Source organism: Desmodus rotundus, chromosome 2 (assembly GCF_022682495.2).
Source record: "Desmodus rotundus isolate HL8 chromosome 2, HLdesRot8A.1, whole genome shotgun sequence".
Classification (NCBI taxonomy): Eukaryota; Metazoa; Chordata; class Mammalia; order Chiroptera; family Phyllostomidae; genus Desmodus; species Desmodus rotundus.
This window is the reverse complement of record NC_071388.1, coordinates 126,562,405-126,577,177: the sequence shown is the minus strand read 5'-3', so window position 1 is coordinate 126,577,177 and position 14,773 is coordinate 126,562,405. Positions and strand designations below refer to the sequence as shown.

The window sequence follows — 14,773 nt, the reverse complement described above, 5'->3', positions numbered from 1 at the left end:
ATAAATAAATATTTTTTTTTAAAAAGAAACTCAAATTATAGTCCAACTCAAGTGAAAAGTAAACCTCCCACCCCCATGAGCAAAGATACCTTTGCACAGCCCAGTTGACTGTCTCTTAAGTCAGTCCTGCCTGGGAGTCCATCACCAGGGTCACTGCCTCAGATGTTGATCCATTTTCTCAAGCTTCTTTATTTCTTCTACATCTGGATGTATGTGACTTCTAAGTACTCTTGGTTTTGAAGTGTTTTGATTTTCCTACATTGGCTTCCACCAAATGATAAAGTAGGTCATCTCCAGATGGAAGGAGAGAAATAGGGATTATATTAGTCTATATTGCCATTTCCAAGTAATTAAAGGCTGTTTCTGAATAAAACAGACTGAGTGGAGTATTCAAGAGCCTCCTCCTCTCTCTGATTTTCATTTTTGGTACCATTCTCTGAAGGATATTTCTGCCTTTGGCTATAGCTTTGGGAGACTTGGGTTCTTCCCTTAACCTCCTTGGGGATTTCCCCGTCCTCTTTTGGCCCTAAATGGGTAATCAGCAGCATCATTTTTTCAGCCATTGAGTCCCTAGATCGCTAGATGGCTTCTGAGGTCCTTTTCAAGTATATAATTCATACTTTAAATATACACACACACATATATAATTGTCATCTATATAAACATTAATATTATATGAAATGCAAATGAAAACCACAGTAAGATACCACTTCACACCCAGTAGGATGATTAAAATTAAAAAGACAAATAATGAGTATTGGCAAAGATATACAGAAATTGAACATTCATCCATTGCTGGTAGGAATGTAAAATGGTGCAACCATTTTGAAAAACAGTCTGGCAGTTCCTTAAAATATTTACTTACAGTGACATTAAAAACATTCCACAAAAATAACTCGTACTCGAATATTACAGCAGCATGATTCATAATAGCTAAAAAGTTAAAACGGTTCAAGTATCTATCAGTAGATGAATTGATAAATGAAATGTTATATATCCATGTGACAGAATATTATTCAGCCATAAAAAGGAATGAAGTGTTGATACATGCTACGATATAGATGAACCCCTGAAAACATTATGCTAAGTGAAAGAAGCCAGACACAACAGGCCACATATTGTCAGGTTCCATTTATATAAATGGGCCAGATAGGCAAATCCATAGAGACATAAAGTAGATTAGTAGTGGCCAAGGACTTGGAGGAAGGGAGAGAAGGGGAATAACTACTTAATTGGTATGGGGTTTCTTTTTGAGCGTGAAGAAAATGTTTTCTAATTAAATAGTGGTGATAGCTTTATAACTCTGAATATACCAAAAAGTCACTGAATGGAACTTTAAAAGAGTGAATTTTATAAATAGACTATCTCGATAAAGCTATTATTTATAGAAGACTATCTGCCAGGTGCAAAGGTAAGGAAAGTTGCTAACTTTCCTTTGGGGTTTCCTCTAATTGAGAGAGACTATTGTAAGCAAGTCACTTTAACATAGTATGATAAATGCAAACATAGAGATATGTAAGCCAGGCTCCAGGAACACAGGACAGAATTAATAACTGCCTAGGGCATGTGGGAAACTTTCCTTTGGAAATGGATTCTGAAGGATGAGTTCAAAGAGAGTGGGTTCTAGTTCCGGCAGAGGGTGCACCAAAAGCACAGTGATGTAAACAGTTGTCAGTTACTTTGGGAATGGGAATTCCATGTGAGAGTGTAAGCACAGGGCACATGAGGAGTGAGTCAAGGAGAGAAAGCCCTAAACTTTGCAATCAGATGGAGAGGAGCCCACACATGCCAAGCCAGAAAGTTGGACTTTTTCCTGGAAACAGTGTAGTGTCATCAGAGCCTTTTAAACAGATGAATGTCTTGGGTGTCAGATTTCCATTTTCCAAAGATAATCCCAATGGCAGTGTAGGAAATCAATTGGAAGAAAAAACAGGAAGTTCTTGGAGGTCGTGGTCTTTGGGGAACTGATTATTTTTCTGCCCTCCCTCCCAGTCACTTTCAGCCTGTGGTGAAGGGATTTTCTGTCCCTTCGATCCCTCTCAGGGCTTTCTCCCTTGCCCCTGGAAGAGGAGCTGTTAATCTGATTTTTCAGAACCTGAGAACTTGGTTGGGCCACAGTTCAAGGTTAATGGGTTGCTGTCCTCCACAGAGGCATGCTTCTCCTGCACTTGTGTCTCTACTGTAAGCAGAGCAAAAGCACCTGTCCTCTCAGGCCCCGTAGTCTTCTCTACTGCTGCATTTCGGGTGAATAGTGGGACGTCTCATTGTGGCCTTCAGCTGGTTTCTTTAATACGCCTTTTACTAAAATTTTACTGTGGTGCTTATCAGGCACTAATAAAGCCTGTTCCTTTTCACTAGTAAGGTTGTTACTATATAGAAGTCTCCTTTGTTATGGATTCCCAAGTGGGGTTTTGGGCACTAAACATCCTGAACTCCTAACAGTGGTAGTGGAAATCGAGTGGAAAAGAAAAATTTCAGACATTTCAGATGTAGAACCCAAACCAATAGCATATGTTCATTAAGAGTACAGGGGGTTGAAAAAGGCATTTAGGGGAGATTCCCTAACTAGTGGGTAAGGGGAGGGCAAACTGAAGCGATCAGAAGTGATCCAGTTTAGTCTGCAACTGGAGGAGCCATAGCAGAGGACTGCACACTTAATTTGGTAAGCAGCAGAGAGCTGAGAGATTGTGACGGTGGGAGGGGAGCTGCCTTACAGACAGAGTGAAGAGTCATTTGGGCCGTTGAGTTTGAGGCGACTCTGAAGCGCTCAGCTGACATCCAGGAGGCATTTAGAGGCCAGGCCTAGAGCTGGAGGAAGAGACTGTGACACTTAGGCTCTGAAGAGCTTACCCCCAGTCCCATTCCAGCCGTCTGTGCGTTGTGTTATGTAATATTTTCTGTAAACCTACCTGTCCTTGTTGGAAACGAGCCACTCCCAAGGACATTTGCCTGCGCTGCTCTCCATGTCTTCTTTAAAAATAAGTAACAACATTTGCATTTTTACCATTTTGTTTTCTTTAATGAGAGAGTTTTATTTTGTTTTGTTTTCTCTATGCCTACAGAGAAACACTTGTTGTGCCTAAGAGTGAATCAGTGGCAAAATTTTATTTAACTACATGGAAATGAACATTTTGCAATATCTGAAAATTTCAGTCATTTCTTTTTTAGGAGATTTAAGTTTTTTTAATTTGATAATTAAAACCCTACTTTTGTCACTCTATATCCTCTGACTTATTTATAAATGGTAGTGAAGGCTTCTTAGTTCCAGTCCAGACCAGCAAGATGTCCCAGTCCCCCATTTGTAACACATCGATTTTTGTTCATTCTTTTAGGACCAGGAGACAAAGGGCATGAGGCAGTAATAGGTTTTACCAGAGATGCCATTTGATCAAAGTCTATTAAACCCCACATCAGTGTTTCTGTCAGGGGTGTGTGCTGCAGCTGGGGTAGCTCCAAGTTTTGAGGTGTTTTATTGTTTTTTTATGAATTTTACCAGATTTTCTTTTCCCCTCCTTCAGTTCTAATAACTGACTTTAATCCTGTCATCTTGGCCAGGGGATTTGTCTCTAGAGAGCTGTGGGTTTACCATGCTTCACAACAGAGCAAATATATGAGGTCCCTGAACCTTTCAGATAAAAACACGCATTTTGCCACCTTAAGCATTTTGCAGTTTTTATTCCCAGCACTTCTCACCAAAAGCAATATTTTTTCTTTTGCTTTTCAAAAAACAATGTTAAATGAAGGACAGGAACACAATAACTGAGTGTCGGCAATTTAACTGAAGAAAGGAATATGTTCTTCCATTTTCCACATTGCCTGTGACATAGGCGTGTTGACTTAACTGTATTTTCCCCAAAGCCTTTTGATAAAAATTACTGAAGCTCAGATCACTCCTCCTATTTAGAAACACCTACATGTAAGTTTCTTATGTATCACATTAAAAGGGTCACTTAATATAGTTATTACTTCACAGGAACACTCATGATGAGTTAGGACATTTGTCAATATTTTGTTACTATAATGTCTCTTCTAAAGGCATGTCCCAAATGGAATCTCTAAGAGGAGCTGGTGGTGATATGTCCCTGTCTCAAATCATCAAGGACAGTGTGTTTTGTTTTAGGTGGACCTACGCGACGTTACACGTTGAGTCCTGCCGGCACGGTAGTGTCTCCTAGAATTCCCTAGCCGTTACAATGCACACACTTCCTTCAACTCCACCTCATTCAGTTTCCCTTTTTGACTGTATGTCTTTTGCTCTCTCATGAGAAGCTGTTAGGGCCCAGTTAGAGTGACAGACAAATGAGCGAAGCAAGCATGCTTCATTCCTGCATAGAAGTTACTGTGTTCTGGTATTATTCAGTTTTTTTAAATTATTATTTGAGATCAGCCAGAGGGATGCTCATTAAGTATTTAAGAGAATTTATGCATTTGTTTCCCCATGAAACAAATTAGTTCACCACCCATGTGTACATTCACATGTGAGCCCTCAATCGCTGTTTACCTCTAGAAAATTAAAGAAAGAAATGGAGTCACTTGAACTGTGCATGTTCAGATATTTTATTCTAATCAAGTGGTTTTTAACCTTTGTTGGGTCCTGAATCCCTTTGAGACTATGGAGAGAGTAAAGAACTGCTCTCCAAAAATGCACATACAATGCAGATGACATTTTGTAGACAATTCCAGGGCTTTCTCGCGCTCACTGAAGGCCGTCCAAGGTCTTGTGAGAGGCCCATAAATCTCGAGTTAAGAACTTGTATTCAGTAAACCTGTGACTCTTCTCTGTTCCCATCCAACATGTATAATTATTGTTAGGATGTGTTGAAGAGATTTTCTCACCTGTTTTTTTATGTCATAGCTGCTAAGTGTCAAAGAAAACTCATCAGCTAACTTCTTGCCTGATTGCTCAGAGGCTACAATCAGAAAACATAACTGATGATATGGATCAGATTTCTAATTGATTATCTCAGAAGTTTTTATTCCTGTTACTCCTCACAGCTTCTGGCAGCCTGGTAGCCAGCGCCCTAACTTGTAACATTAGCTACCTTTAACTACATTCATCATTGTCCAAATTAGCCATCATAACATTAGCTAAAGTCATTGCTACTGATTAATCTCACCCTCTCTTTCTTCTAAAATTATATTCTAAGTGTATCCTCTGGTTCCTGAAATAATATAAAATGATTCCCTTTCCACCTACCCACTTCTTTTCTGGATTTTGCATGCTAAAGTCTCTATTTATTGTTACCCAAGCAGCTGTACTTTCAAAATAGTACCTATACTGATTACTTCAGGGCAGTGTAACCAAACCTGTGTATGCACCAATTTCTGACTGCTGACAATCACTGCTAACCTTTCCTTTCAACCTGCCTCTGGCACAGAATGAGAATTTCTAAAATGCTAACTTTCAAAATTAGTCATTGCTTAAGTAAAAGAAGTTCTTTTAAAAATAGCCTAATTAAAGACATCAGTTGTAAAAGCTGATATTTTAAGGCCCTGAGAATTTTTAAAAAATATTTCTTAGTTTTTTGTTTTATATTATTGGGGGGAGGGTTGCTTTTTACAAATAAATCTGAAAAAATTTTGTCTTGTTTTATATTTTGGTGGGGAGATGGAGAAATTAAAATGTTTTTAAAGAAACAAATTATTTAAAATGTAGAATGGAACAAAAGATTGTTTTTATTTAAACATTATTCAGTGTGACAGTGGCCTGTTATATATATTTTTATATTTATTTATTTAGCTGTTTTATTTGCTCCTCTTTACAAAATGTCTTTAAAATTATATCTAGGAAGAGAACTCATTGAGGGTGTGGCTTAAGACAGTAGCAAATTGAAAACAAGCATATTAAGTGAGAGACTCCTTAATTAATGGTGAAATCCTTAGCCCTTCTTCTGATCAGCTCCACGTCACTGGTAGCCAGCATTGTATCCTCCAGGCAGGAGATTGGACGACTCCTTTCTGGAGAAAGCACTAGACTAAGAAAAAACAGTGGAGACTGACAGGGACACCCAGTCACTGATGACCCGTCAGGAAAGTTTCCCACGTGGAACTTCCACTAGTATTGTAGCATGGAAGAAAGCCTCTCACACAAAACGCAGACACCAAAACAAGCAGGTAAGCCAAGAAAGATACAAAAGAAACAGAGAAAAGGTAATGAGCTGAAGAAAACTTAAAAAAACACCATGACTACCATTAACATTCACAGAGAAGTAAAAGAAAGTATTGCACCCATGAAACAAGAACAAAGAAAAATTCTTAGAAAGTGAACCTATATATCCGAAAATAATAACAAGGATGGAAAGGGAGATAAGGAGGAAATCACACGGAAAATAGAACAAATAGAGATGGGAAAATGTAAGAAAAAGTAAAGAAAATCAAACAATCAGTTCACAAGCTTTTTGCCTAATAGGAATTACAAAAAGAGAAGACAGAAAATAGATGAAGGGAAAAAAGTAGAAAATTTCTCAGAACTGAAGGACATGAGTTTTTCTGATTGAAAGTGCCCACTGAGCCCCTACTATAATTAATGGAAAACCAAAATACACACTAAACCACAACTGTTCTGATTTTTCTACCTTTTTGACTGTTCCTTTTCTGTTTTCTTCTCAGTATCTCTTCCTCATTCCAACTTTAACGTTGTTCCTCTGCTTTTTGCCCTTGACTTGCACCTTTTTTTGCTTCCTCCTCTACCATGTATTGTGACATGCAGTCCTATAACTTTAACCACCTCTATATGTCAGTGGCGCCCAGACAGGTAAACCCAGTTGGCTCTTTCTCTTGAACTCCACACCTGTTTCCTGAAACTTCCCCTTTCCTGCCCCCTCACATTCCACTGCTCACCAGTTCTTAAACATGTCAAAAAGTGAATTTATTTCCTTATCTCTTCTCTTTGTGCCTGCTAATTAGCCCATTTCTCTTTCTGTATTCCCTATTACAACAACTGAAAATACCCTACAGTGTTACAAATTATGAATTTAGGTGTCAGGGGATCACTCTGGGCCTTCTAGCCTCCTCACCCTGCATTTAATCAGTATGTCCTCTCAGCAGTTCTTGGTGGTAAGCCTCCTGTGTCCTGAGTTCCCAGACAGCCCTTCTGTTCCTTCATTCTTATACAGAAAGGTCATTGGACATTTGAGGAGGAAATCTGTAGCATAAAAAGATGTGAACAAATATAAACCAATACAAAAATTTATCCTAAGGATAACTTCAAAACTTTAAATTAGTAGCCTCAGATTTGAGATGATATTGCAAACATAAATAAATCAGAGTACTATGATAAAGGAACAGGGAACAAGAAGGAACTTTTAGAAATTAAAAATATGACTGACAAAATAAAATAATTCTATGGAAAGGTTGAAAGATAGAGTAGAGGAAAATTCCAAGAGTTTATAAGGTAAAAATACCAAAGAAGGAAAATGTGAGAATAAAAGACATAAATGTCTAAGTCCTACATTTTGCTAACAGGAATTCCAGAAAAAGAGACTAGGAAGAGGAAGAGATCATTAACAAACAGTAGGAACGTCCAAGAGCTAAAGATGATACTATTCAAAATGCAGGTATCCTGGGTGCTGAGCAGAAGGGATATAGATATAGATAATACAGATATGGGTATATAGTTTAGATACTGTGAAATTTTAGAACACCAGGGATAAAAAGAAGGCCCTGAAAGCCTCTAAAACAAAGAAAAAACTTCAATCTATGAAGGAACATCCTTAGCTTCATTGAATGTTGAAAGAAGTAGAGCAGTGTCCTTGAATATTTAAGAAGTGAATGCCCAGTGAAGCTACCACTAAGGATTAAGGCAAAATTGGCTCAATTCCAGACATGCAAAGACTCAGAAAGTTGACCTCCATTTTAAAGTCATCATTGTTTAGCTAGAAATAGCTGATAGTGTCTGTTCATGTTTGCTGAATATTTGCTAATATTTTCAAATTCCTGCAAGCCCTCTTTGCAGTCCTATTATATAGAACAGAACATTTTCTTTACATTTTCAGCTTTGTTTCTTTTTTACTTTTTTAAACCCTAAAGTCTATGAAGTCTGCTAATTTCTATGCTTTTCTTAGAATTTCACTTGTTCATTGTTTTAAAAATCGTGTCTCATCATTATTTCATTCTTTATATTTTTATCTAAATTCTGTAACTCCCACAACTAATTAGATAACTTTTTATAGTAAATGAGAATATATCAATAACAGCCATATAAAAGTAGTACATTATTGGGAGAAGGGCCTTTTTCTATAATATTATGTTTTAATTTTATTAATATGGGAACAGCCTAAATTTTCCTTCCTCCTTCCCTCTCTCCCTTCCTTCCATTTCTTTGGGGAGGGAAATGAATATATATGTCTATATATTCATAAAATTTTTCATTTTAACCATTTTAAGTATAGAATTTAGTGGTAATGCCACTTAATATTACATTAACGATATTGTACAACCATCACTGTTTTTAGTTTGTTTCATTACCCCAAACAGAGATTCTGTAACCAGTTAGCAATAACTCCCCCTTTCCCTTCCCCTCAGCCCCCAGTAACTACTAATGAATTTGCCTCTGTGAATTTGCCTCTATGAATTTGCTAAATCTTTATATTTTATGCAGCACTGTTAAGAATTACAGATAAGATTTTAAAAATATCTCTTTACAATATATTGTGTTTTCGCTGTCATTTTCCGTAGTGTCTGTCCTTGTTATTTATTGCTGCATAACAGATTACCCCAAACTTAGTTTCTTCAAACAATAATAGTCATGTGTTATTTCTGATGACTTTTGTGGGTGAGGAATCCAACCAGGGTATGATGGAGATGTCTCTGCTGCACAGTGCCTGGGGCCTTTGCTGGAAGACCCCAAGTCTGGGACCTGGAAACTTCTGAAGTCTCATTCACTCTCATGTCTGGAAAGTGATGCTGGCTGTAACCTGGGGACCTATCTGGGATCGTCAACTTAAACATCCGCACATGGTTTCTCCTTGTGGCCTGGGCTTCTCCACAACATGGAGGCTAGGCTTCCAAGGCAAGCATCCCAAGACATAAAAAGAAAGAGAGATAATATGCCAGCAGCCAAAATGGAGACCATATTACCTTCAACAGCCTAGCCTCCAAAGTCACATAGTGTTACTTTCACTGCACTCTTTTGATTGAGACAGTTACAAAGGTCCACCCAGGTTCAAGTGAGAGGAGTGCGGACACCACCCCTAAATGTAGGTGTGTCAGTGTTACATTGGGACCAGAGCCTGTGAAATGGGATAAAAATTGGTGTGACCGTCTTTGGAAATGCAAACTGCTCCAGTGTGTGTTTACCACGTACCCAGTTCTGGCCCTAGCAGGACTTCTCCAAAATTAATTCTTTTAAATTACCCTAACTGCTAGCTAATCAGTTGTGAACATAGTTATCCTACTTTCTCTAATTAGGAGGTTGAGATTTGCACATAGAAAAGATTGAAAACATGAGATAATGATGTAGTTCTTAGAAAAGAAAAGTATATTTTTTGAAAACAAAATAATTATTAAAATATGTCTGTTAAAGTAGCTGTTTCAATTTAGTGCTATTTTTAAAATTCTCCCTGGTCAAAAAGAACATTTTAATATGAAAAACATATTGTTTATGAACATCGTGTTTATAGTTTGGGTATGAAAACATTTTTCTAGGTTCTTTTTTTTTTTTTTAAGATTTAATTTATTTTTAGAGTTAGGGGAAGGGAGGGAGAAAGTGAGGGAGAGAAACATCGATCAGTTGCCTCTCTCACGCATGCCCCCAACCAGGGATGTGCCCTGACTGGGAACTGAATCAGTGACCTTTTGCTTTGCGGTATGACACTCGACCAACTGAGCCGTGCCACCACACACAGCACCCTTTCCCTGATACGCATCTGGAACAGATGGTTTCTGAGGTACATTTTAATTACATAACTTCTATGGCCAATTTCCCTAACTTCTCTAAAGCTTTAGTGCCCTCATCTGAAATGTGGGAAGAATAATAGTACCTGCCTCACAGAGCAGGCTTGAGGATTAAATGAGTTAATATACATGAAGTGCTTGGCACAGTGTAAGTGCTAAAAAAATGCTAGACACAGGAAGTATGTGGATGTGTTAATGGTATTCTGTATATATATATATACACACACACACACATATATAGTCATATATATGAGTCATAGCAAAATGGAATTCATTTCCAGCAAGGTATTCAAAAGATAAAAGATACAGTTAATGAAAGCAGTGTGATACATTTAGGAAAAACATGTTAGATTGCTTGTTAATTTGATAACTGTTTGTTTTTCCTAGTTTGAAAAAGAAAAACAGCATGATATTCGATCATTCTTTTTGCCAAAACCTAAAAATAGTCCATTGGTGACCTCCTGTGATGAATCGAGGATATTCCATGAAAAAAGTATTGTAGTGCCAACAGCCCCTGGAAAAGTATTTGCAAGAAATCTTATTGATTATGAAAACAATTTTGAACCTGAAGCTAAAAGACTGAAGTCAGTCACCACTGGTGACCACTGCAGCGCCTCCCAGGAGAAGCCATGCCGGCCCAAGCAAACCACCCCACCCCTTCCTGGAAACAACTGGCAGTGTGGTTTCTGCACCTATAGCAATAACTCATTGTTACCTTACTGTGAAATGTGTGGGCATCCCCCAGGCAGCGCTGGTGAGTACACTGCGGGGCTGGCAGTGGTGTCTGCAGATAACCTGTAGTTTTAGAGATGACTGCTGTTACCAGAGGTTAGTGTGACTCAGCACTGACTAGCTTTTAAGCAAGTGACAACTTCACAGAGTGAAGTGAATTCATCCCCTTGTGGAGTGTGAAAAGCTCCGAGTTCTGTCAAGAATGCGTGTCCCCCAGCATCTGTGACATGGCATTCATTGGCACAAATGGACATTTCTGATTATACCAGCAAGTTGTGAATTCAGGGGGCAGGAATAGAAGCCGTGTTGCTATAGCAGCAAAAATGCCTTATAGTCATGGACCTGCTGTTTTCTTTACTCTGTAGATAATACTTGTTTTTTCTTTCTCTTGTTTTTATTGTTGACACTATTACAGATATCTCCATTTCCTCCCCTTTGCCCCCCTTCTTCCAGACCCTGCCCCCTCCCCTCTGGCTGTCACCACACTATTGTCTGTGCCTGTGTTATGTATGTATGTTTCTAGTTAACCCCTTCAGCTTCTTTTACCAGTCCCCCTGCACCCCCTCCCCTCTGATACTTGTTTTTAAAGAAATTGTAGATTACTTTTGTTAAAATAACAAAATAATCCAATGTAGCTTCTATGCCTAGTAAATACACACTGTGCCGTGTTTCTTGAATGACAATCATAAAAATTCCTCTGTAGGTCTTTTAAAAATCAATTTGATATCTGTTTTATGAGATGATTCTTTTTTAAAATAGCTGATGCTACTTTAAAAGTAGAAATCATAAACATACCTCAGATTAGGTTTTCAGAGCATAAGATGCCATTTTCTGATGTTTTGTTTTTGAAATGATTATTAATACCTGTGGTTGTCTTAGGAAAAAGGTCATTAGTATTCTGTTTCTTTCCAATTCTCCAATGTTAGAGATCATTTTAGAGATCAACGTTAGAGGTCACTCAACATGCTAACTTGACCATTTTGGAGACTGGAAGAAGTCATTTTATTTTATCAATTGTAATAATTGTTTACATTGACTTTTCCAGTATATATGAATTCTTCAGAGTGTTAACATGAACAAAGACTCAGAGATCCTAACTAAGATATACGCTCTGAAACCTCAGCTCCTTCTTGCCTTTCTTGCTTTCCTCTGTCTTAGTTTTGATTTGAAATAAAATGTAATCAGTAGCTGAGTCTTTCCTCTTTCAGTTCCGGGTGTTCCCTGCCAAAACTGACAAGTCTGCCCTTTGGGTGGTTATATTTGTTACGTGAATGCCTGTTGTCTGTGAACTTAATTGGAACCACAAGCTTATTCCATATAATCTCTCTCACAATTTGTATTATCTCATTCAATTTCCAACTGCTACACGCAATAAAATAAAATATCTCTTGATGACAAAATAATGTCAGTTCACATTAATTATATAAGTTGAGTGGTTTAGCAACAAGAATTATAGTTTAATAGGATTTTACATATATATTTCTGATTTTTCTTTATAACGATGCCAAGAGTAACAATGAAAGATTCTAGACCCATGATTTAATAGGCAAACTCTCAAGCAATCTAAACAAAAAGAAAACACCTTTTGTGAACGTGGAACTGTGATTAAAGAGAAATATATATTCTAAGTAACAGATATTACTGTATATAAAAGTTATTAGATTAATATTACTGTAATTTGGCATAGTGACTTCCAGTCTTGATTTGGATATACCCCAAAAGTATTGTATTGAAGAATTAATTCTAATCCACCTAAATTTTTAAGTCCTTGTCTGCTACATAACACTTTGAGGAAATGGTAGAATCCAAAAAATTAAAGGAGCAATATTAGGATATTACAGTCCTATAAAGGTTGCTAATGCAGGCTCTAGTATATTAGATAAAGTTTTGTATACTATACTAATGAACACTAATATTTCTCAATATGTAACACTTATGCCTTGTTCTTAAAATCTGTAGGTTATACTTGACATCTCACCATTCATACACCCAACTTTATATCTCTCACTTGAATTGAGGCTGGCTATATCCAGTTATCTAGGTAACATCTCCGCCTGGATGTCCAGTGGGTACCTCAAGCTTAACATGTCCAAAGTGGAATTCTAGATTCACCATCAGCATCCAAATCTTCTCTTCCCCTATCTTCCCTACATCATGCTGAAAGCCTAGCCAGCATTCCTGGTTCCTTTCTCTCCTCCCACACTTAATCCATCAAGTTCTATTGGTGTAACCTCTAAAATATACATATATATATTTAATTTTGATCCTAGCCAGTTTATCTTTATTGCTACCATTTCACTGGAAGCCACCATTTTCTCCCTCCCAGACCTTAGTAGCCTCTCTGTTGTTCTCCCTTGTGGCTCTTCTCTATACAGCAGCCAGAGTGATCCTTTAAAAACTTGTATCAATGTATTACTTTACCTAAAACCTCTAATGGTTTCTACTTACATTTAGAATCTTATCCAAGAATATATAGGCTCAGGGGCTGAGCTTCGTAGATTCTTGGACAGCTCTCAGGTCAAATGGGACTCCTCCAAGAGCTTGGCCCTGCTGACTTTTGCCCCACGCCCCACGCCCCCATCCCCTTACTTACAAAACTCTGTTTTAGTTTCTTTACTGAAAATACCCTAGTTCACTTGTTTATGTTGAGCGTATATCTCCACCACTTAGAATGGAATCTCTAGGAATCTACCTTCTTGTTCCTTGCTTCCTCTCCAGCACCTAGAATAGTACTTGGTATTTAGTGACTTCCAATAAATGTTTCCAGAGAATGAACAAACATTGTTGACTTTGTTTATTTCTATAAGAATTACTATGACTTTCCTTTTTAAACTGGCTTAGAGTAAATAATGACTTTAAATTTATGTGTAAATCATTGATTTGGTTTTTATAATTCTACAAATAGATAGCCTCAAATATACCCAGGATAAAAACAAAAATGAGAAAGATGATTCTCAGAAAGGCACGTCCAGAAAAGTTTGGACTGATTCTGAATGTGAAAAACAAGTTCTTGCACCACCAGAACCTGAACTGTTGGCCAAGAGCAAGGAAGAAGTACCAAAAATCGAGAGGGAAGATGGACGCATGCCCCAGCCAGGCGATGGTAAGACTTGCTCCCATTTCCAGTGTCCAAGTAACAACCATGTGCTTAGACACATAATACAATTAGTAGATTTGTGATTACTACCCAGTGCCAGGTTCCTTGTATTCTCATTTATAGTAAAAATACAAACCATGTACTTAAACACCGGGTGGCTGGAAGAGCAGAGCTGTTGGCATTCAGACATCACACAGACAGCTGAGCCAATGCACAGCTGCACGTGCTGCCCCAGGCCTGTGGCCCAGACTCCTCCAAGCCGCGACCTCTCACACAGTGAGGGGGAGGTTTTGTTATATGGGAGGCTCTTTCTTTGGGCCAAATAGTAAGGTTGACAGATTATTAACAGCCACTTAGCAGATAATTAATTCTTTACATATGAATTTGCTTTAAATGTCTACAATTAATTGGCATATTTTAAATTCAGGGTTGGGGTATTTATTAAAGAAAATGCTTTTAAGGAACATAATTTCAAGGCTATATGATTCGAGTGATCACTTTATTACATACATAAATGTTGTATAACTATGTTGCACACCTCAGACTATATAATGTTGTATATAACTATATTTTAATCTTTAAAAAGAGACTATATGAATCATTACTGCACTTGGAGCCAACCATATATGTAGTGTTTCAGATTTATTTACTTTTTGTTGATTCCACTGATTATTTATAGCTGTGATGGTTGGCAAATACCAGCCTATATGTCATACATCACTATCTTTATGGGCCAGCTGGCAAGAGATTGTGAGTACTTTGGGGCTATTTTCTTTGTTATTCAGTTAGTGACCATACTAACTCACTGACTGATGTTCTCATTATAACAACCAAAAAATTGTTGGGATGGACCATTGAAGTTTTCCTTTCAAATTAGTCACTTTAAAACATAGATAGGATTTGGAGTCGGATATGTGACTTTAAAATAAAATGTTTATTTAAGAATTTCCCAGCTCAGTACATCCTCCTTTCTACCTCCTTCAGCCTTCCTCTCCTCTAATTCCTCCAGGTCTTCCCAAAGAATGTCTTGGAATGGATCCTGTTTAAGTT

At 37.7% G+C, this 14,773-nt stretch overlaps 1 protein-coding gene across 7 annotated transcripts in view; it reads left to right on the top strand.

Annotated features, from left to right (window-relative positions):
- The window catches only part of ZRANB3 (zinc finger RANBP2-type containing 3), a 225,942-nt gene that overhangs the window by 188,008 nt on the left and 23,161 nt on the right, over nucleotides 1-14,773 (top strand). For all 7 annotated transcript variants that reach the window (XM_045203150.2, XM_045203151.2, XM_045203152.2 and 4 more), the window contains 2 exons: nucleotides 10,282-10,648; nucleotides 13,532-13,729. In XM_045203150.2, the coding sequence (XP_045059085.2) occupies nucleotides 10,282-10,648; nucleotides 13,532-13,729 (565 nt within the window). The remainder of the gene's footprint in view (nucleotides 1-10,281; nucleotides 10,649-13,531; nucleotides 13,730-14,773) is intronic.